At 44.6% G+C, this 18,500-nt stretch overlaps 1 protein-coding gene across 4 annotated transcripts in view; it reads left to right on the top strand.

Moving 5' to 3' along the window:
• The window catches only part of epha4l (eph receptor A4, like), a 63,692-nt gene that overhangs the window by 10,527 nt on the left and 34,665 nt on the right, over window positions 1–18,500 (top strand). For all 4 annotated transcript variants that reach the window (XM_050056775.1, XM_050056782.1, XM_050056791.1 and 1 more), the window contains exon 4: window positions 17,476–17,631. In XM_050056775.1, coding sequence (XP_049912732.1) covers window positions 17,476–17,631 — 156 coding nt within the window. The remainder of the gene's footprint in view (window positions 1–17,475; window positions 17,632–18,500) is intronic.

Below are 18,500 nucleotides of genomic sequence, written 5' to 3' on the forward strand. Positions count from 1 at the left end.
GTGATCGAGCATGACCCGGGGCTGGTGGCCGCAGTGCTCCCACAGCGCCAGAGTGTACGAACACGCTGCCACGAATATACATCTTTAAGTCATTTATCTCCGATTGAGTTTTAAAGCTCATTTTTTCCTCTGAAAATCAAGTTCCCTTTGTGCACTTTCTGAAGCAGTGTGCTTTGTTTTGCGTTGCTACAAGAAACTGACACTGGTTTCAAGGAAGTGCCAGAAGCATGTCAAACTTCATCAGAAATAAGTAGAATTATCCCAGCCTCAAATGTTTTTTTGGGAAAATAAGATTTCGGTTCTGGATGTGAGACTAAATAATATGTTAGGATGAAAACTTTATAATCTGCCCACTAAGTGACCAAACTGTCAGTGGCGTGAGATCATGTCATTAGTTTCAGATGTAGTTAAAGGGCAACAAGTGTCATTTAGATTATTGGTATCAGTTGATATTGATTGTGAATGACCCTAAATAAACTGGCTTACTAATAGCTGGCTTTTATTTTTTTTTATTGAGAAGAGAAATCAAGCTGTGTCCTAGCCTCATTTACAAAGCAGCTTTTGATTTTGTCTTTTAGTAGTTTATTTGAGAATTTAAAAAGATGCCAGTGAGCTTAAAAAATGTATTAATTGCTAAATTTTGCTGGTGAGGGACACTGTTGACCGACAGTGCACTGCAAAAAATGTGACTACTGGTGATACAGCAGCAGGAATATCTTGGAGAAAAAGATATCAGTGAAATATTTTTGCTCTGTTTCCAAATTGATAGTGCACCAGTGTTCCACAGCTGCAGCTTGACTGTATTGGTGCATTTTTTTAATCGAAAGCAGCAGAGTAAATACACTAATTTAATTTGCCGTCACTGTCCGTTGAAAACTGTTTATCTCCAAAATGTCTGCTTTTGATGAGCAATGGAAAACAGACATTTTTCGCCTTTTGATGATGCATTTTTGAGATAATCTAATGGATTTTTAGATATTTTTTGTATCCATGTAAAAGGACAGCTTTCAGTTCATGTTAAAAATTCAAAATATCAAAAATTGGATGTTGTCACTGGACAGCAGGAGCATAGATTTTGGTTTAGGGGGTCCTCAACCAGAAAATTTTGAGCATCAAACACTTCATGTCCTGCATTCTGGTGAATTTTATGCACCGGTTTATGGTGTAAATGTCTAATTTTGTCAAAATAAAAGTCCTCTGTTACTACCATGGGGGGTGGCAAATGCATACATTCTAAATATTGAGGGGGACGTGTCCCCTGTGCCGTCCGCCAAATGCTACACCTCTGTCAGACAGCATGGTCACTCCACCTTCTAAACAGTATGCTCTGCCGAAGACAGTTGAGATGTGCTGTTGTTGGTTAATGTGGAGTAAGGACAGCTTACATGATCTGTTATAGTTCCTCTAACATGGTTGTCAGCTGGCGTCGGGAACATATAGCTGTGCAAGTGTCAAAAAGGGGTTTAAAAGGATGATAAAATGTCTCTCTCCTCTCCTCTCCTCTCTCATCTTTTTGAAAAGCATCCTCTCTTTGAAGCCTGCGATGGGAAGAGGGAGCGATTAAAGCAGTCAGCAAGCAAATTAGCATGTCAAAAGGCCCTGAATCAATACCCCAGCTCTCTACCAACACAACCCTGCAGTCCTTTCACCCCCCTCTCCCTCTATCCATCCCTGACGTTCCCCCATTCCTCCGGCTGTTTCCCTTCTTCTCCCTCCATTTTCTCCCGCACTCCTGCACACTCTCCCTCTTGCTCTCTTGCCCCTGTCTTTCTCTTCCACTCACTTAAAATTTTTTCTTCCCCCTCTTTCCTCCAAAAGCCGTTGTCACTCCCTCAGCTGACGGAGCGAGAGAAGAGGCCGAGTTTGTAAAGAGAGATGGACGGATGTATAGGCAGAGAAAGACGGACAGAGGGAGAAGTGGACAGCGATCAAGTGGGCATGGGTGGACTGTTTCGGAGAGAGAGGTTATGAAAGAGAAAGAGGGTCTCTGCCACCCTCTTTGTGCTGACAGGGAGGGAGGACAGACCTCTCTCGCCAAGAAAAGCGGAGGAGATGGAGATGAGGAGGCAGGGAGGGAGGTAGAGAGAGAAAAAGAGACAAAAACATGGGGGGAAGTGAAGTGGAAAGAGATTTAGTTCCAGTCTGGCAACCGTGCTTTTTCTACACTTCATCCGTCGGTTCACCATTGCACGGAAACCCCTTTGATCTGGGGCAATGTGTTACTGATCGCAAGGACTGGGTGTGTGTGCGGACAGACAGAGTGTGCCTGTGTGTGTCTGAACTATTATCTGTCCTATATTTATTCTGTGCATCTGTCGCGGCCGGCGTATCACATGCTGTATCATAAACTTCTATTAACGTTCCAATCGCGTTGCGCGATCTGAGCCCGGAGACAAAGCAGCCCAGCAGCTCTTCAGATGGACGGCCAACTCTCCCTCAGCATCCCACAATGGCAGGCTGATTGCAAACACCTTGAAAATGTTTTATCTCTCCCACTCTCTCTCTCTCTTTTCCTGCTGATTTCTATCTTAAGCTCCCTCCATCCTGCCGAGCCGATGGTAGGTGGTCTTTTCTTCTCTTTCCTCGTCATCCTTTTTCTCAGGGGGCGCAGAGTTCAGTGGCCAAATCAAAGGCTGCTCCGTGGCAATCAGTTAGGGGTTATGACAAAAAGCCTTGCAATAAAGGGCCGCTCTGTAATCTGATGTGCCCTGAGACTGGACGCTGTGCCCATTTTAATGAGCAGAGATCCCCCTTTTCTAATCACGGTGGTGGAGGAAATGGCACACTGGCTCATTCTTCCTCGAAAGACACACACAGACTTAGAGAGTGTGATCTGTGTGTAGGAAGAAGAATGAGGAATACAGGCAGTGTGTTGTGAGGAAACATAATTTTGTGGACAACATCTGTCATTGCAATAGAGTTGCGAAGTGGGAGAAGGTATTTTGGGTATCTAGGGTGCTGGAGGAAAAGTCCTGTTCATTACCTGCCTGACAGTGGTAGATGAGTCTGGAGCAGTTCAGGGCTTCTCCCGGATGAATCATCACCACAGAAGATGCATGAACAACTGTATTGTGAAATAACTTATTCATTGATGAAGAGTTGAAGGTACAAGGCTGTGCACACAAAAACAAAAGGACAGAAGCTGACTTTCAGGTTGCATTTTAGGGAAGAAACATCCAGCCGCAGAGGTTGAAACTCTGTTGGGTGTGCCGCTCATGTTTTTGCTTTGCAGAAACATGAAAATATATTCAGCTTTTTAATTAGCACACTTGTTCATTAGCTCACTGGCTACTTCTCAGTAGCAACAGTGCTCATAGCTCGTGGGCATTATAGTATTTAGACCTCTCCGCTAGGCGTGTCGATATATGAAATTAGGGATGCACGATATTGGATTATTTGCTGATCCAATATGTAACAATTCATTTGACTGATAAGCGATACTGATATTAATATATCAGTTTTTTTCCCTACCTAATTTTAGTGATCATCAGGTGTCTTCTGTAGTGGAATTAACATCATATTATGGATGCATACTCTTATCGTAATGGCTCACCAGCAGATGGAGACATTATATTTAATACTTTAAAATGTACGTAATATTTAGTCATTGTGCAAATTTAGAAAAAGCATGTTGGCTGATTCCGATATTTAATTTAAAGCTAATACAGGTCGATACTGATCTGATGACATGTCGATATTATCGTGCATCCCTACAAGAAATTTAGCAGTCAGTACCAATACCAGTAAAATATCACAATATCTCGATACCTAATTTGATAACACGGTAAAATATAAAATCAAAACAATAAATCCAGTGAACTTAACTCCTTTATTAAAAGACATTCAAATGAAATTAAATTTAAAAAAAATGTATGAATCCCCGATGATCCACTTCAAAGTACTAGTCTACGTGGTTCATCAAAATTTAGTACAAAATTTAGGACACATAGCCTACAGTATAGGAACATATTTCTCCGCTATTGTTGTTCTTGTAAGATGTGACGGTTGGTCTTAATGGTAGACCAACCCTCCTCCACTGTGATTTAACGCTGGGTACGAGCATTATAACTACAGTTGAACCTTTTTCAACTCTCAGCGACCAGGGAAAAATCCTCATATGCAGCGCTCATTGGAGAATAGACGCTTAGTGCCTCGTCATGCTGCTGGCGTTTGTAGCATAGCGTAAAAACGTGGCACTCCCATTGCAAAAAGTTAGAAAATATGCTGGCCTCAGGAAACAAAATAAAAAACAAACAACAAAAAAAAACATTTTCCTTTATGAAGAGTCGATGAGGAGCTGGTGCTGCAGCTGCACTTGCTGCTGTTGTTGTTGCAAGTAGGCGTTTTTTCTTAGGCATTTAACGACAGACTAGAACACATGCTGGCGAATGCTGCCCCGTCAGGTCAGGAAGAACTGTATCCCCAGTACCTACAGTGCCTAGGGTACAGGAGATAATGGAGTACTGTCATGTTTTCAGAATTTTGGCATCTACTTGGTGCCGAAGACTCGGTTCTTGTGACATCTTTACTATCTGCAATGCCTGACAATGGACTATTACTTATACCTATATAACTTAGGGTACATAACCCTCCGTAAAACCACAACTTGCCATTTTTAAACTCAGTGAGCTTCAGAGCTGCTGTTAGGCAGATTTTGTGACAGATAGAGCCAGGCTAGGTGTTTTCTGCTGCTTTCAATCTTTGAGCTTATAAGTTAACCAGCTGCTGGCTCCAGCTTTATATTTAGCATACAGACATGAGAGGGAACTTTTCCCTTAAATGAAATCTTTGAAATGGGAATTTACAGTGGGAACTGCTTGGCAACAAACTCCAACACATACATGCACCTATGGCTGGTTTCAGGCCAGAGCTTTGAGATCAGGTAGCTGACCCCTTGCTGTGAATACATGTGTATGTGCACCGGCATGCAAACTACATGCGTATCCAACGCACCATGGGGTTGCCTGTGAGGTGTGACCTCTCTGTGGGAGAGCCGAAGTGTAATTTGGGGATGTGGAGGCCTCGCAGCACCGGGGATCCGAAGCTGCAGATCTCCAGCCAAAGGCGGAGGTGTGTCCATGCTAGGGCACGTCTCTGGGATTAGAAACCTTGATCTCCCCTGATCCGCAGCGAGCTGTCAAATACTGCTGGAAGGGGGGGAAGAAAAAAATAAATAAAGAGACGCGATCCCTTGAAGGCTCACATCACGGAGGAATGTGAGGGGAAGAAGAAACAGGAGAAAACAGAGAAAGACTGAGAGGATAGAGATTGAGATAAAAGGAAGTGATTGAAATGAAAAGGAGGCACGTAGGTATCTAAGTAGAGCATGAATGTGTGTGACAGAGGGAGAGTGTGTGAACAGAGTAAAGGAGAGAGGAAGATGAATTGACTCCTGTCTAGTGGCCCTGATAAACGGCTGGAGATGTGAAAGGTGAAGTGGGGGGTTATGGGTACAGACGGTGATCGCTCTTTGAACAAGCCTAGCGTGGTCGTGTCGTGACCTCTGCCAGCTGCGGTAGATATTACCGTCAATATAACTACCTGCTGTGTATTGTGGGGTTGTTTCACCTGACTTTGAACTGTTCTCGTTGGAACTACTTTCTCCTGAAGAAAGAGTCCTGAGGTAAAGTGTTGAGAGCGCACTATCCATGACTCCGGTACACAGAATTAACCTTAGGTCAGTTGTGGTTAATTTTGCTTTCAGCAGCTCGACACCCAATCAGTTGATTTTTAAGAAAAAAGAAAAGCAAAATGATTTACAATACGAGAGGCCCATTCTTTTAGTACAGTGCTGCATTGACTGAGTCACCTTTAGCACTGGGTGTCACAGTGCTATCCATTATGCGGTGGTGAAATTTTAATGTTGGATGTATATGTGTTTAATATTGGATGTAAATGTGTTTATGTTGGCTTTGCTGACAGACAGCTGGTTGGCTATGTTAACATGCAGAAAGATGGTGCCCACTTCCCCCTCCAATCTTCACTAGTTAGCTACCCTTAGCCGCTCTGCACTGAGAACCACCTGCGTAAGGTGGGAGCTAGCTAACGGCGATGCTCATTTAGCGATTACCACTGGTCAAATGATGCTTTCCAAACACAGTGGCCACCCTCCGGTTTCTGGCCAGGTAGCCTTGGTGAGCAAGCGGCTTTATTCTGAGCCACAAAACCCCTTTAGCATTGGAAACAATGTTAGCACCACTAGCTGTGCTGATGCTGCTAATGGTGCTAGCTCACAATGCCAACTGTGGGTAGCCTACAGTGTTATCACAGGCATCACTAGCGGTAAGTGCCGAATGAGCGGCACCACCAGCTTGTTCCACCCGATGTGGTTGGTGTGCAGTCCGTTAAACTGTTTACTGTGTAACCTATCAACATGTGCAACCAGCCAAAATGAATGGTCCCACCTTTAAGGAATTTAAATCACAAAAATTGTTGGTGTGATGTAGATTCTTTTTGCTTGGTGTATAAAGATACAACAATGGTAGTATTTAGCCAGAGAATAAAGGCAATCGTGAACATATTTTTGGCAGCTCTACAGGGCAGCAAGTACTGCTTGAATCACCGACAAAGCTGCCAAGTAAGAAGCATCACCCTAAGTGGTGAAAGATAAGGAGAGATAACAGAAAAGGCAGGAAGAGAGCAGTAGACATACTCGGAGTGAAAGGAGGCGAGGAGTCCAAGAAATACAAAACGTAACCCAGAAACTCAACTCTGGCCCTCTTTCAGTGGTGCCCACACACTTGCTTCAAAGCTCACTGTGCATTTGAATCTCGCTGCCCTTTGTTTGCCTCTTCCCATCATCGCCGTGCCTGCGTGTCTGTCCTCACATCAAAGCTAAAGGCTAGAACGTTACACATTAGCAGAGTAACCCTGTCTAAGCAGCAGCCATTAACCCCAGGCTCCTGTTACACTCCCTGTGGCCCCCCAGCCCCCCCGCAAGGCCAGGTTCAACTAGCCCGAGGTTAGGGAGGGCAACGCATACGCCCAACTGCAAAGTTTGTGGACACATGCTACTAACTTTGGAATGCACGCACACGTCTTGCAACGCCGTGTCCGTGCGAACGGGAGCTGACACAGTTTCAAGTCGGAGGGGGTGTCACTTCAACGGCAGCAGTGACCTCGATCCTGTTTTGAGAGAGAGCGAGGAGGGGAAAGTGGTCTGGAGAGAGTGAGGCCTGAGTGACACTGGAGAGGTCAAGGGTCAAAGCAGTGACAGCCACAGTGGAGACCAGCAGACCGTCATTGGGCTGACATGAGCTGTTGAAGAGCTAGTGACCCAGGAAAGTTTTTATGTACCCTGAGTGAACACACACACACACTCACACACACACACACACAGCGCATATGACTGCATGTATTCACACAAACAATGCAGAGACACGGTGGTGTGCGCGGTGTTCTCAGGGACACACACCCTCACACGCACACACACACACACACAATGGAAGGTGCTTTGAGGCCCCAGACAGGCTGTCGTCTGGGAGCTACAAGTAGATTACCTAAACAAACAACCTAAAAATACCTTCCTTTTCACCCGTAAGTCGACCCTTTCCAGCCCCTCCTCATAACCCACCAAGCCGCTTCTGAGAAACCGGCAAGGTTGATGTTAAACTTGCCCCCGAGCCCGCAGACGACTAGGCAATTAAAGTTTTTGCATGCATGTTTCTGCACAGCTAAGTGTTGACACGTGTGCGCACTCCAATGTGACGTACGCTATGTCTGGTGTATGTGAGGTGGGTTTGAATGTGCTTTGCTTTGTGATTTTATTTACTACAGGGACGTAGCAGAGCCACAAAAACACACTTTGACCAGCAGGCAATGCAACTGATTTTCATTTTGGTGTGTTTGCCTTAGGTACATTCCCATCTGCAGGCCATTGTTTATTTATGGTTGTGTATCCACATTTATCTGGCTATATGATATGGAAGTAAAGGCTTATTTTCACTTTAAGGTGTATGTGATATGGCTTTGTGGTAATGACATCATACCATCACAGCCACCTGTGGTCACACACCTGTGGGAAGCAGATCAGAAAGGGTGGAAACACTGAGAGGTGTTCAGCGGCTTAGCACCAGATTCTGAGTCCTATGCATGAGCAGTCTCTGTGGGGCCCCTGCTCTTCTTCTCTGGATCCATTTTGTCCCTTCGCAAAGTCAATCTGCTTTCTTTTCATTATTTCTTTTGTCTTTTTGGAACCCCATTTGCCAACGTACATTGTACGTTGGTGATGAGCAGCAGAAGCAGTCAGTCACTTGGCTCAAGCTGTGTTTAGAGATGAAACCTAGTGCAGGGGCGGACGAAACCATTTAGCCTCTTTAAGGGGTTAGAGGGGCCTCAGAGAGCTTCTTATTTTTTAAACAAAATTCAGCCTTTCAACTGATTCATCCAGTTTTAATTAAGTTCTGGCATTAACTACTTATAAAATCTTTAAATCCTCAGGTGCCCCTTAAAGGAGCATCTTTTACTGTGGTGAGAGTAAACGACGCTCATGTTCCAGTTCATAACTTGCAAACTGATGCATTCACTTCACCATTTACCAAAAATATGAGCCTGTTCAGTGAACATGCTCTTTATTTCGGTAACACAACACTGCCAGTTATAGACATTATGAATTAATGTAAATTTACGTGTGTCTCCATTTTCAATAAGTGCTAATAAACTGACACTAATCAGCCAAACAGTGTAGTATCATTAACATGTCATTCTTTAATTAAGTGTGGCAACATGAGAACAGAAATGCTTCAGTGATGCATGAAAATGTATTTAAAAAAATATGTTCCAGGAACTGCTTAGTTGGTTATTCTAATAATCTTGATTAAATCTTTTTGATTAGATCTGATAAAAGTAAAAATATTCAGCAGGTATTTGATTATAGTTTTAGGATTAATAGTTTATTTTTAAATTTAGTAGTGACACCCAGCTGTGAATTTGCTTCTTTCCTTTGTGTTCTTTGAGGGCAAACCAAAAGTGTTGGTTTTTGTAGATAAAATGTCAGTTTGATTTATTAGATGATGAGATTAAAAACTAGCACAGGGTGATATTAATGATACCATGTGAGCATCTGCTCTAATATTTTGTATTTGTGAATATAATGACCAGAGAGGTCGGGTGATTGTTCATTTTACTGAACTATGACACTCAAATAAGTTAAAAAAAATTCTACCACCTGTTGTAATGCAGCCTTAAACACATTATATAAGATACAACATGTCCCAGTGTACAATAACTGAATCTCACATGATGTTGTATCACAGTATGGTTGTGAGATTGATTTATTTCCCACCTTTACAATTTGTACAACACAAGCAAACGTAAATAATACTACATTTAACACACATTAACTTGACAAAGCTGTTGCATTGTGGGGGATTTTAGTGATTTGTTATGTATTTGTGCTACAGCGCGACACGTGGTTTACACTTGTTTACAGAATTGGATATGAGGCCCCATTGAGACTGCTTCCCTATCGCTTCCTCTTCCTCTTCACCTATTCTTAGTGTGTGTTTGTGTGTGTTTTCCTCACACATCCTCCCTTTTCCTGCCCCATTCTCCTTGACTCGCCGCACGTAGAATAGTTTAGCTCTCCCAATTGTTTAGCGGTGTGTGCCGATGTGAGCGTCCCCTCACACAACAACATTAGCATACTCCCCCACCTCCCACTTCTCTGCCTTTTTTTTTATAATTGAATTGAAATGCAGCTCTTTTCATTGTAAACAATGTCAGGAAAGCATGCTAGATACACCGCCTGCTCACGCACACACATATGGAGACACACACACATGTCCAGCATGAGACTCAAGCCCCCGGAGACCTTGGGGAAATTGGACCAAGACAATACCTTGACTGAGTTTGTTTACCTCCCGTCGTCCCTGCTGTGCTCGTGTCCCCGCGCTTACCTGGCTTACACAAAGCCCGTTTGGTGGGTGTGTTTACATGCATGCATGGCATGGCAAAATGCATCTGTGTAGTCCGGAGGGCCTTTGAAGGGCTTTGTGTGCATACCTGAAAGTGTGCAGGTGTGCAGAGGTTTGTAAGCCTCTGTTTGTGTGTACATCTCTGTCTTGTTTGCCTTGAATTATAGTCCATTACCCACCTGCTGTGCAAATCTTAGGTCACAAAAGGTCCTTCATGGGTTGGCACTATGCCCGGCTTTGGGTGGTGCCACCCTTGCTGATCTGGCATGGGTGCAAAAGTGGAATCTGAGTGGCCCCCACCCAGCCTGGCCAAGTCAAACAGTGTTTCACCAAACAAAACTGGATCTGTTTGCTACCTCTCCCTGTTCCATCCATCTCTTTCGCTTTCTTTACCATCTCACTCTTTTCCTCATATACACCTTCGGTACTCTGGTCCCATTTGTTAAGGAGTGGTCTTGTCCGTTCTGAAGTGGCTGGGTGGAATACTTTAGATTTCTGCGATATAACCATTGTGCTAATATTCCTTGTTAAGGCCAGGCTCGAGGAATTAGGGAGGAAGTTGAGGCCTACGTGTCAATAAGAACGCGGAGACCTTGGTCCTCAGGAAGTCTTCAGAACAATATTTCAGATTTTTTCAGTTATGCAATCTAAACAGTAACAATATAGGTGGCACCGCAGTGAACTCTTAAAGGGATAGTTTGTATTTTTGAAGAGAGGTTGTATGGAGTACTGATCCATAGCCAGTTTATTACTTACAGTAGATGTTTTGTGGTGTGCCCGCAGTTTGGAGAAGTGGATGACAAAGAAGCTAAGCAATGTGCCGCTGTGGATGCAGCAGTAAAATGAATTTTAACCACCTGAAAAAATCTTTAACTGTTAAAGCGTACAATCTGTTGAGAATATTTTGACCGCTTCACCTTTCCATCAAACAGCCTGCTCTGATGGGGAAGGTGTTAAAGGCCTCAGTGCCACATCTATGCTCTTGTCAAGCCACCAGACCCCACTGACAAAAACTGTAATTTTGTTTTGCTTTACACTGGAGCTGCTGGGTTACTGCTGCCTACATCAGTTAGTTAGTTTGTGTGACTGTGCGTCTTTGGTGAATCCAAACTACCTTCTTTAATTTCAAAGTCACACAATAAGACAGACAAAATAACAGATTGAGGCAGTAGTAGACCAGCAGCTTCTCTGTTCAGCAATGTTAAATCACTGTTTTTCTCTATGGAGTCTGGCTTGAAGAGGATGACGTAATGGCTTCAGTTCCCCGTTGGAAATCGGCAAGTCTGACCGTAAGGTAAAGCAGTCGAAATATTCTTAATATAGCATACACTTTTTTGAGATGGGCTTTTTTTAAGGTGGTTAAAATACATTTTGCTGCTGTCCGTCCACAGCAGTACATTGCTTAGCTTCTCCTAACTGAGGGCGTGCTGACTGACATCTATTGTGTGTAGTACTCCAGCTTTGGATAAGTAACTCAAACAGCCCCTGTTCAAAAGATCTCAAGTATCCCTTTAACAGAAATACATTTGAGCAGGAACAGGCTTGTGTGTTAACAGAAAACTTGGTGTTTTTCTATTAAAAAACTGTTTCAGAAATTACTTAAACATATAATATGCTGTTAATTATAACATTTCAAGCCGCACGCTGGTGTTAAACTTGGATCAAAATGGCAAGAAATCAGCATAAAGGAACCGTTGGTGTCATTTTGATGGCTTTGATATCTTACTGAATATAACAGTGTCTTGCTCTCAGGGTGTACTTGTGTTATAATTCTCATTTTTACAACATGTTTTGCTCATCTGCTTCTTTGGCTGGTGCTCCTATGTGTCAGGTACGGACATTTTAATTAGGGCAGTGTCGTGGGTGGCTCTTGCGTGATGGATCGGTGCTGCTGAAAATACAGTTATAAATCATCCGGCATTTGACAGACAAACTGCTGGCAACTCTCGCACCCCCTGGCACCGGCCACCGTTAGTAAAGCCGCCGTGATTGTCAGCAAGGTTGGCTTGTGTGTTATTAACATCGTTAGCCTCGCTGCCTTTTGTTCTTGGCCTTCATTAACACTAGTAAGGATGTCAACCCAGATGTCACTACCCGGCTTTTTCTTGGTTTTTGTATTTTAAAGGACGGTACCGCAAGTATGAGACCTTTTCCCCCCGGGTCAAGGTCAAGATGTGAGACGAGTGTATGTCATCAATCATCGTGATCAGTTTCGGTGGCCGTGTGTCCCTCATCCATCACGCTGATGGGTTTCGCTGGCCGTGTGGCTGCGTGTCGCAGTCAGGGCCGGAGGTAATTAATAACCCCCAGTGACGGAATTAATGAGTTAACCTGCTCCACTCTCCTGCTGTTCCAGCGACAGATGCTAACGGTCAGCAGCTAGTTATCCCTGCTAATATGCCAGTGGCTCAGGTGTATTGATGTGGATGGGCTTTATTATCTATATGTGTGTCTGGGTGGGTAGACAGTATATACATCCGAGACTTTGAGTGATTGTTTTTTTTAAACCCAGTTCAGGCTGCAGCTGGGGGGTAAACAAAGCACTCTTGGAATAGTAATCCTTTCTAGCAGGAGTCTCACCTGAGCAACGCACTGCTTTCCACAGGGAGAGAAAGAGAAAAAAAGAGATAGGAGAAACACAAAGGCAGAGGGATATGTCAGAAAGGCAGGTTGAATAGAGATCGCTGGCTCCTCAAGGTGCAGGAGAAGGAGAGACTCTCCTTGCCCTCAGGTCCTGAAAGCTGATCGCTTCGTTTTTTGAAAGAGCGTCTTTGTGAGGACGCCTCTGACTGCTCCTCTGAAGAGCGCTCACTGTCTGTTATGACTAAGAAAGAGTGACCGAGTTTTCATCACCCAAAGAAGATAAAGCGCAGGCTTGAAAGGAGGGAAAATGCCGTAGTTTGAACTTAATTCTCTTTTTTCTGATTATAAGAGAGGCAATTGTTCTGCCTGGGCAGGCCTAGTTATTGTGCGCCGTGTGCTGGGTGTTATATTCCTGGGGTTTTTGGACGGCTATTGTAGCGCAAGTTTGCTCTCATGCTTTCAGTCCCGAGTGGATTGGATACTTTGTTGTGTAGGCTACAGAATAGCTTGCCTATCAGGCTTTGCATGCGGGTCACTCAAGGTGGGCTGCAGTGGGTGGGTGTGTGGGTAGATGTGGTTTTATTTGGCGGCAGCGTAGGGAGCATCCTCGGCTGTTCATGCCTGGCGTGTAGGTTTTTGCCACTCAGAGGAAAACTTAGCTGGGTTTTAGTTGGCTCACGTGTGGGTAGCTATCATTGTATCATTAGCTTTTGTGCACTCCTATTTTTTGCAGATGGCTGCGTCGACGAGTTTGTCTTGAACAGAAGTTCCCTTTTTCCCCTCCCCTCACGCGGTGCAACCAATTCAGCCAGCAGAATCCCCACCACACGGACAAAACTACTCATTAACTCCCACAACCTTCTCCCTCCACCCTAGTTGCCCCCTTTCCTCCAAACGTGCTTCAGCTTAGAGACAACAGGGACGGCGATGGGGCGGGGGAGAGACTGACAAAAGGGAAAAAAAGACTAAAGCCCGAGAGGAGGATTGAATGAGTGAAAGAGCTGCTGGGGGAGAAAAGGGGGAAGAATGCGATGTCCTGGTCTATGAGGGATTCCATTTTTTGCCTTTCCAGAATAGAACAGTAAGTCACCAGTCTCTTTGTCTGCCTTTGATCTCTCAGCTCAGGGATTTGGCACCTGACAAACCCCTCTCTGTCTGAAAGGAGGCCTGCCGAGCGAAAGCCTAGGAGAGTGGGAGAGAGAGATAGAGGGCGAATGAGAGTGAGAAAAAAATAATACAGGAGAGTGAGAGAGCGACGGGGCGAGAAAGGAGACAGTATAAAAAAGACGGTGTGGAAAAATTGGGTTAGACTTTTGAGAGCTGTATGAGAGGATATGATGAGGGCTTCTCAGCTCACATCCCATAAAACTAAATACATGTGTGTTCATGTGTGTCTGTATTTGCGTCTGTATGTGGGTTTGCCAGAGCTGGCTCGGACAGTGATAAATCCAGCAAGTCTTAAGGGAGATTCCTCTCTGAAGCCACGGTCTCTTGGACCACCCACTACTGTGGTCTCGTCCCTCACACACAGACACACTCCTAATAGGAAGCAAATTCCCCGGCTTTACTTGGATATCGACTTCTCTTTTCCCTCCTCTGTTCCTTTCTGTGGGGCAGTCGCTGCTATAAACAAGGCCTCATATGTTGACATCACATATTCAAACACAATTTCTGAAATGTGGAGTTTCAAACCACAGATGAAGATGCTAGAGCGACGTCTATGGCAGACAGGGATTTGGGATTGGGCAAGGAATTCTGGGACAGCCTGTGGGGACTCTGGGTTCAGCCTGGGACAGCTTAATAATTGACGAGCGAAAAACTCATCAACCGTGCACAGTTTGAGGTAGCCCTCTTAGACTGTGTCTCTTTAAAGAGGCTCAGGCCCAAAGGCTGTGAAGCATGGGACTCAATTAACTCTCCCTTCAGCTTTTAGCAAGGGGGCATCGTCTCTAACAGCTGGTTGACCCCTCTCTCAACTCTGGACACTTTTCCTGGTCAGCGCACATGTACAAACCCTAACAGCAACTTTGTGTTTTGTCACCTGAAGCGGTCACAGCCTCTTAAACAATACCCACAAATCCCGGTGTCCTTCTGTCTCCAGCGATGAGACTGGGCGCTGAAAGATTGCTTTAAAGATAGAGAGATAACACAAAGCGCCTCCCGACTAATCCCCCCCCCCTTTTGGCAACCATGAAGAAAAGGAACGGAGGCTTCACGCACCCCTGCAGGCCACAATCAAAGAGACCCTTAGCTTAGCGTTAGCGAGTGAAGCGGCAGAGATTTAGCCCTGATTGACTGAGTGGGAACGGGCAAAGAATGGCTCAGCAGGTAGCAGCTAGCCCAGCTCAGTTAACGCCACGCTACCCTAATCCAGCTGCTAGAGAGGAGCGGCTGTGGGGCAAAGAGCCTGACTTTATTACGCCTCTGAGAAAGGGATTTCCCGGTATTTTAGGGGGTTTGTGGATTTCTTTTTCTGTTTGTACGTGTAAGCGTGTCGGGCGGTTGGTGGAATGTGTGTTTTTGTTGGAAGATGGACTTCCTCCACACTGCGGTGTGTGTGTGTGGATAGGCATTGATTTGATTTCTAGTGTGGTGAACACATGTGGGAGTTTGTTTATGTGACTGCTCTTTTGTATGTAGGATCCCCTGATGTATTTATGACTGTGGCATCGGAATCCATGCCTCTCAAATGCACTTTTAGACCTGGGTTGTGTATGTGCCTGAGAGGATCGCAAGACTATGTGTGAGTGTGTTTGTGTGTAAGTGTGGGAGTCCAATTTACCCCCGCAGACTATAAGTGTGTAATTATCTGATTTATATTGGGTATGAATTTACCCATCTGTCTCCAATGGGTCTTTTCACATAATAACAAGACAGACACACACGCACATTCACACACCCACTCTACCAAAACCCAAACCACCGACCCCCCGGCCTCAATACCATTCACCGCCCACTGCCAAGCACATGGCAGCCTCATTGACTGACAGGTTATTTGGTCCAATCGGTGTTGCGACTGTCTGCGCCGCACCTCTCAGAGAATTGTTCTTTTGTCCTCCTCTTCTGGTTCAGTGCTCAGAGGGTGAAACGTAACCCTGCTAGGGTTCCCTGGCCATTATAGAAACCGATAGACGAGGGAGAAACTCCTTGAAACACGAGCCCTCCAATCAAACTGTCACTCAAAAGAAAGGCGAGCACTGTCGCCAAAAGTAGGAAAAGTGTCACTTAGGTTACCATTTCAGACTAAGGTGTGTGTGTATAGGTGTGTGTGTGTGTGTGTGTGTGTGTGTTAGGCAGAAACAGCCCTGAGAGAGTGACAGAGCTCCCGGTGTGCCAAGTGTGGTGGCATTTGTTTGTTAAATGGTCTGAAATGCCAATGGCTCTGGTTTCATTGCGGCTCCGAGTCTTGCCAATTGAGCATAGCTTAAATTTGTGAGAAAAACCAGAGGTAGTTATTTGATCTTCTCTTTTTTTGTCAGAGGAAATAGCGCCCTTTACTCCTGCTCTGTTGTTTTTGATAATAGAATGCAGGTTCGTGAGAGAGGAGAAAGGGGAGAAAGCACTGAAGATGGAGAGTGAAGACAAAGGGAGAGAGACGTACAAGCCTCTGGGCAGCGTATTGTTTTCTTGTTGCTAATTGGGTGAAAATGGGGAAGATCACAGAGTTCTCTTCTTATGTTCCATTGGAAAACAACTATTTTATGTTAAGTGCAACACTATGGCAACATCGTCATAACACCAAAGCACGAAACAGCCACTTATATCAACTTCATGTTTGATACATATTCTGGATGTAAGTAGCGTCCAAATTTCCAGGGATTTTTATTAGAGATATTCATGGTTCCTAGAAGAAGTACTCTCAGGATCCAATCAGTAGGGTTGGCAACCATTTACATTTGAACCGGTGCTTGTACCTGGAACTTTGTACCAGTACTTTTTCCAGGCACTTAACTCTTTCTGTAGTAACAAAATTTTAATTTTTGAACAAGCTGCAGTTAATAAGCAACGGAGCTCCATGGCTGGCTTCCTGGCTTCAGGGCATTTTGCAGTGCTTCCACTTCCTTTCTAAACACAGCAGCATGGTGGACCTCCATTTTCACTGCCGCAAAGCACCCCACAGCAAGGAAGCTGGTCGCAATGCTCCGCAGGTGGCCTCCCAAGTTCAAGATGCTTTGCAGTGCTTCTGCTTCCTGTCTGAACCCGGCGTGCTCACCCAGATACACTTTTAAGTACCGAAATTTATCACTGATTGATTTAATGTGAATTGGTACTTGGTAGTATCGACGTAATTTGGTTGGTACCCTTAAAAGAACCAAGTTTGTAATGGTTTTCAATGAGAGTGAAGCATTTCCGTCACTGCTTTTGCATGGCTGAGCAGGTCACATTTTCCCACTCTATGAGCCTTGCGTTTTTGTAAGAGCGCCCTGAACAAGTTAAAAAAACTTCAATTCAGAGCAGAAAAAAATTCTCATTGTCATTGGTGTTTTTCTCACATCGTCCAATTAGGTAAACTGAGATGCCTATTGTAGTGGCAATAACAACAAGTAGCAGTGTGCATAGTTTGTGTGATGCTAACAAGCTACAAGACATATCTGAACAAACTGTCACCTCAAGTACTTTGTAGCATTTTATTAACCGTAATTAGGCCCAATGATTAACAACAGTTTGTCAAGTTGTCCCAGACTCATCCTAAAATAAGCCTTGAATTGCATCATCCAGGTAAAGCTCATGTAGCACCAGCTGGTGGTACTCCCTGGGATTTCATCTCTTTCTGAGGGTCTCACATACCCCCACAGATCTCTGTTCCCCTCCCTCTGCCCGATCAGAGCCTAATGGATATGATGATTCCCTGACTCCAGCATGTCAGCAGTCTCTAGAACCTTCGTCTCTATAAAAGAACTGTGCATAATATAATTGTTTTTCATGTTGACGTCACATCTAACCAAGCTTACCCTCCTCTGTGTCTGTTATCTTTCAGCCTGCAAGATTGGATACTACCGCGCTCTGGCCACTGATGGCTCCTGTTCCAAGTGTCCGCTCCACAGCTACTCCGTCAGGGAGGGATCCACCTCCTGCGCCTGCGACAAGGGATACTTCCGCTCTGAAACAGACCCAGCGTCCATGCCTTGCACCCGTAAGTACACCCACATGTAAAGTGTATAACATACAGCACATGCACATGACTAGCTGTGATTTTGTAAAGTATGCTGCTGTATACTGTATACAAGTCAACATATTGCTGTGAAAGAGAACACACAGAGTGATTGCCTTTGCCTAAACATGGTCATGGATTCTCTCTATCTCTCCCTCTTGCAATGTCAACCTGAATTACCCCCTCACACACGCAGAGACAGCCTTTCTGCACACACATAAAGCAGACGGCTGCTGGTTTAATAGGTGTCTTTTGATTCCAGGTGGTACTTAGTGATCAGTCACGGTGACAGAGAACTAATGAGGGTATAAACCGCTGCATCCCAGATTCAGTCTTCCACAGAGAGACTGCAAAACAATAGAGGAGGGCGAGAATGGTAGAGAAAGACAAATAGAGATAAAATGTTAGCGGAGACGCAGGGAGGTGAGGAAGAAGGTGGAAAAACAAGGGCAGACAGAAAGCTGGAGATGTATGCAGTGAATGAATAAGATGTTATGGAGAAAGAGGGTAAGGTACCAAGGAGAAAGAAAGGAGAATTAAATGCAGGAACCTGAGTTTTATTTTTCAGTGTGTGATTGCACTTTGCTCCATTCAGATGTGTGAGTCAACCGCCAGCGAATCTTGTTCCTCCAATCTCCCCCCCTGACTCACCATGCCTGTGATAACAAATATTGTTAACAATCTCACTGTCTAATGATACCTCTTCCTTTTTTAGACTTCATTCCCTCAGTGAGTCACAGAACTGGGAGTTCATACTGGGAGAAATATACACAAACTTAAAACAAACAGAAAAAAAACCCCGCATAACACACAAAGCCCTACGTGCTCGTTTCCCAGGACAATCACGGCGC

The sequence above is a fragment of the Epinephelus moara genome, chromosome 2 (genome assembly GCF_006386435.1).
Source record: "Epinephelus moara isolate mb chromosome 2, YSFRI_EMoa_1.0, whole genome shotgun sequence".
In the NCBI taxonomy this organism is placed as follows: domain Eukaryota; kingdom Metazoa; phylum Chordata; class Actinopteri; order Perciformes; family Serranidae; genus Epinephelus; species Epinephelus moara.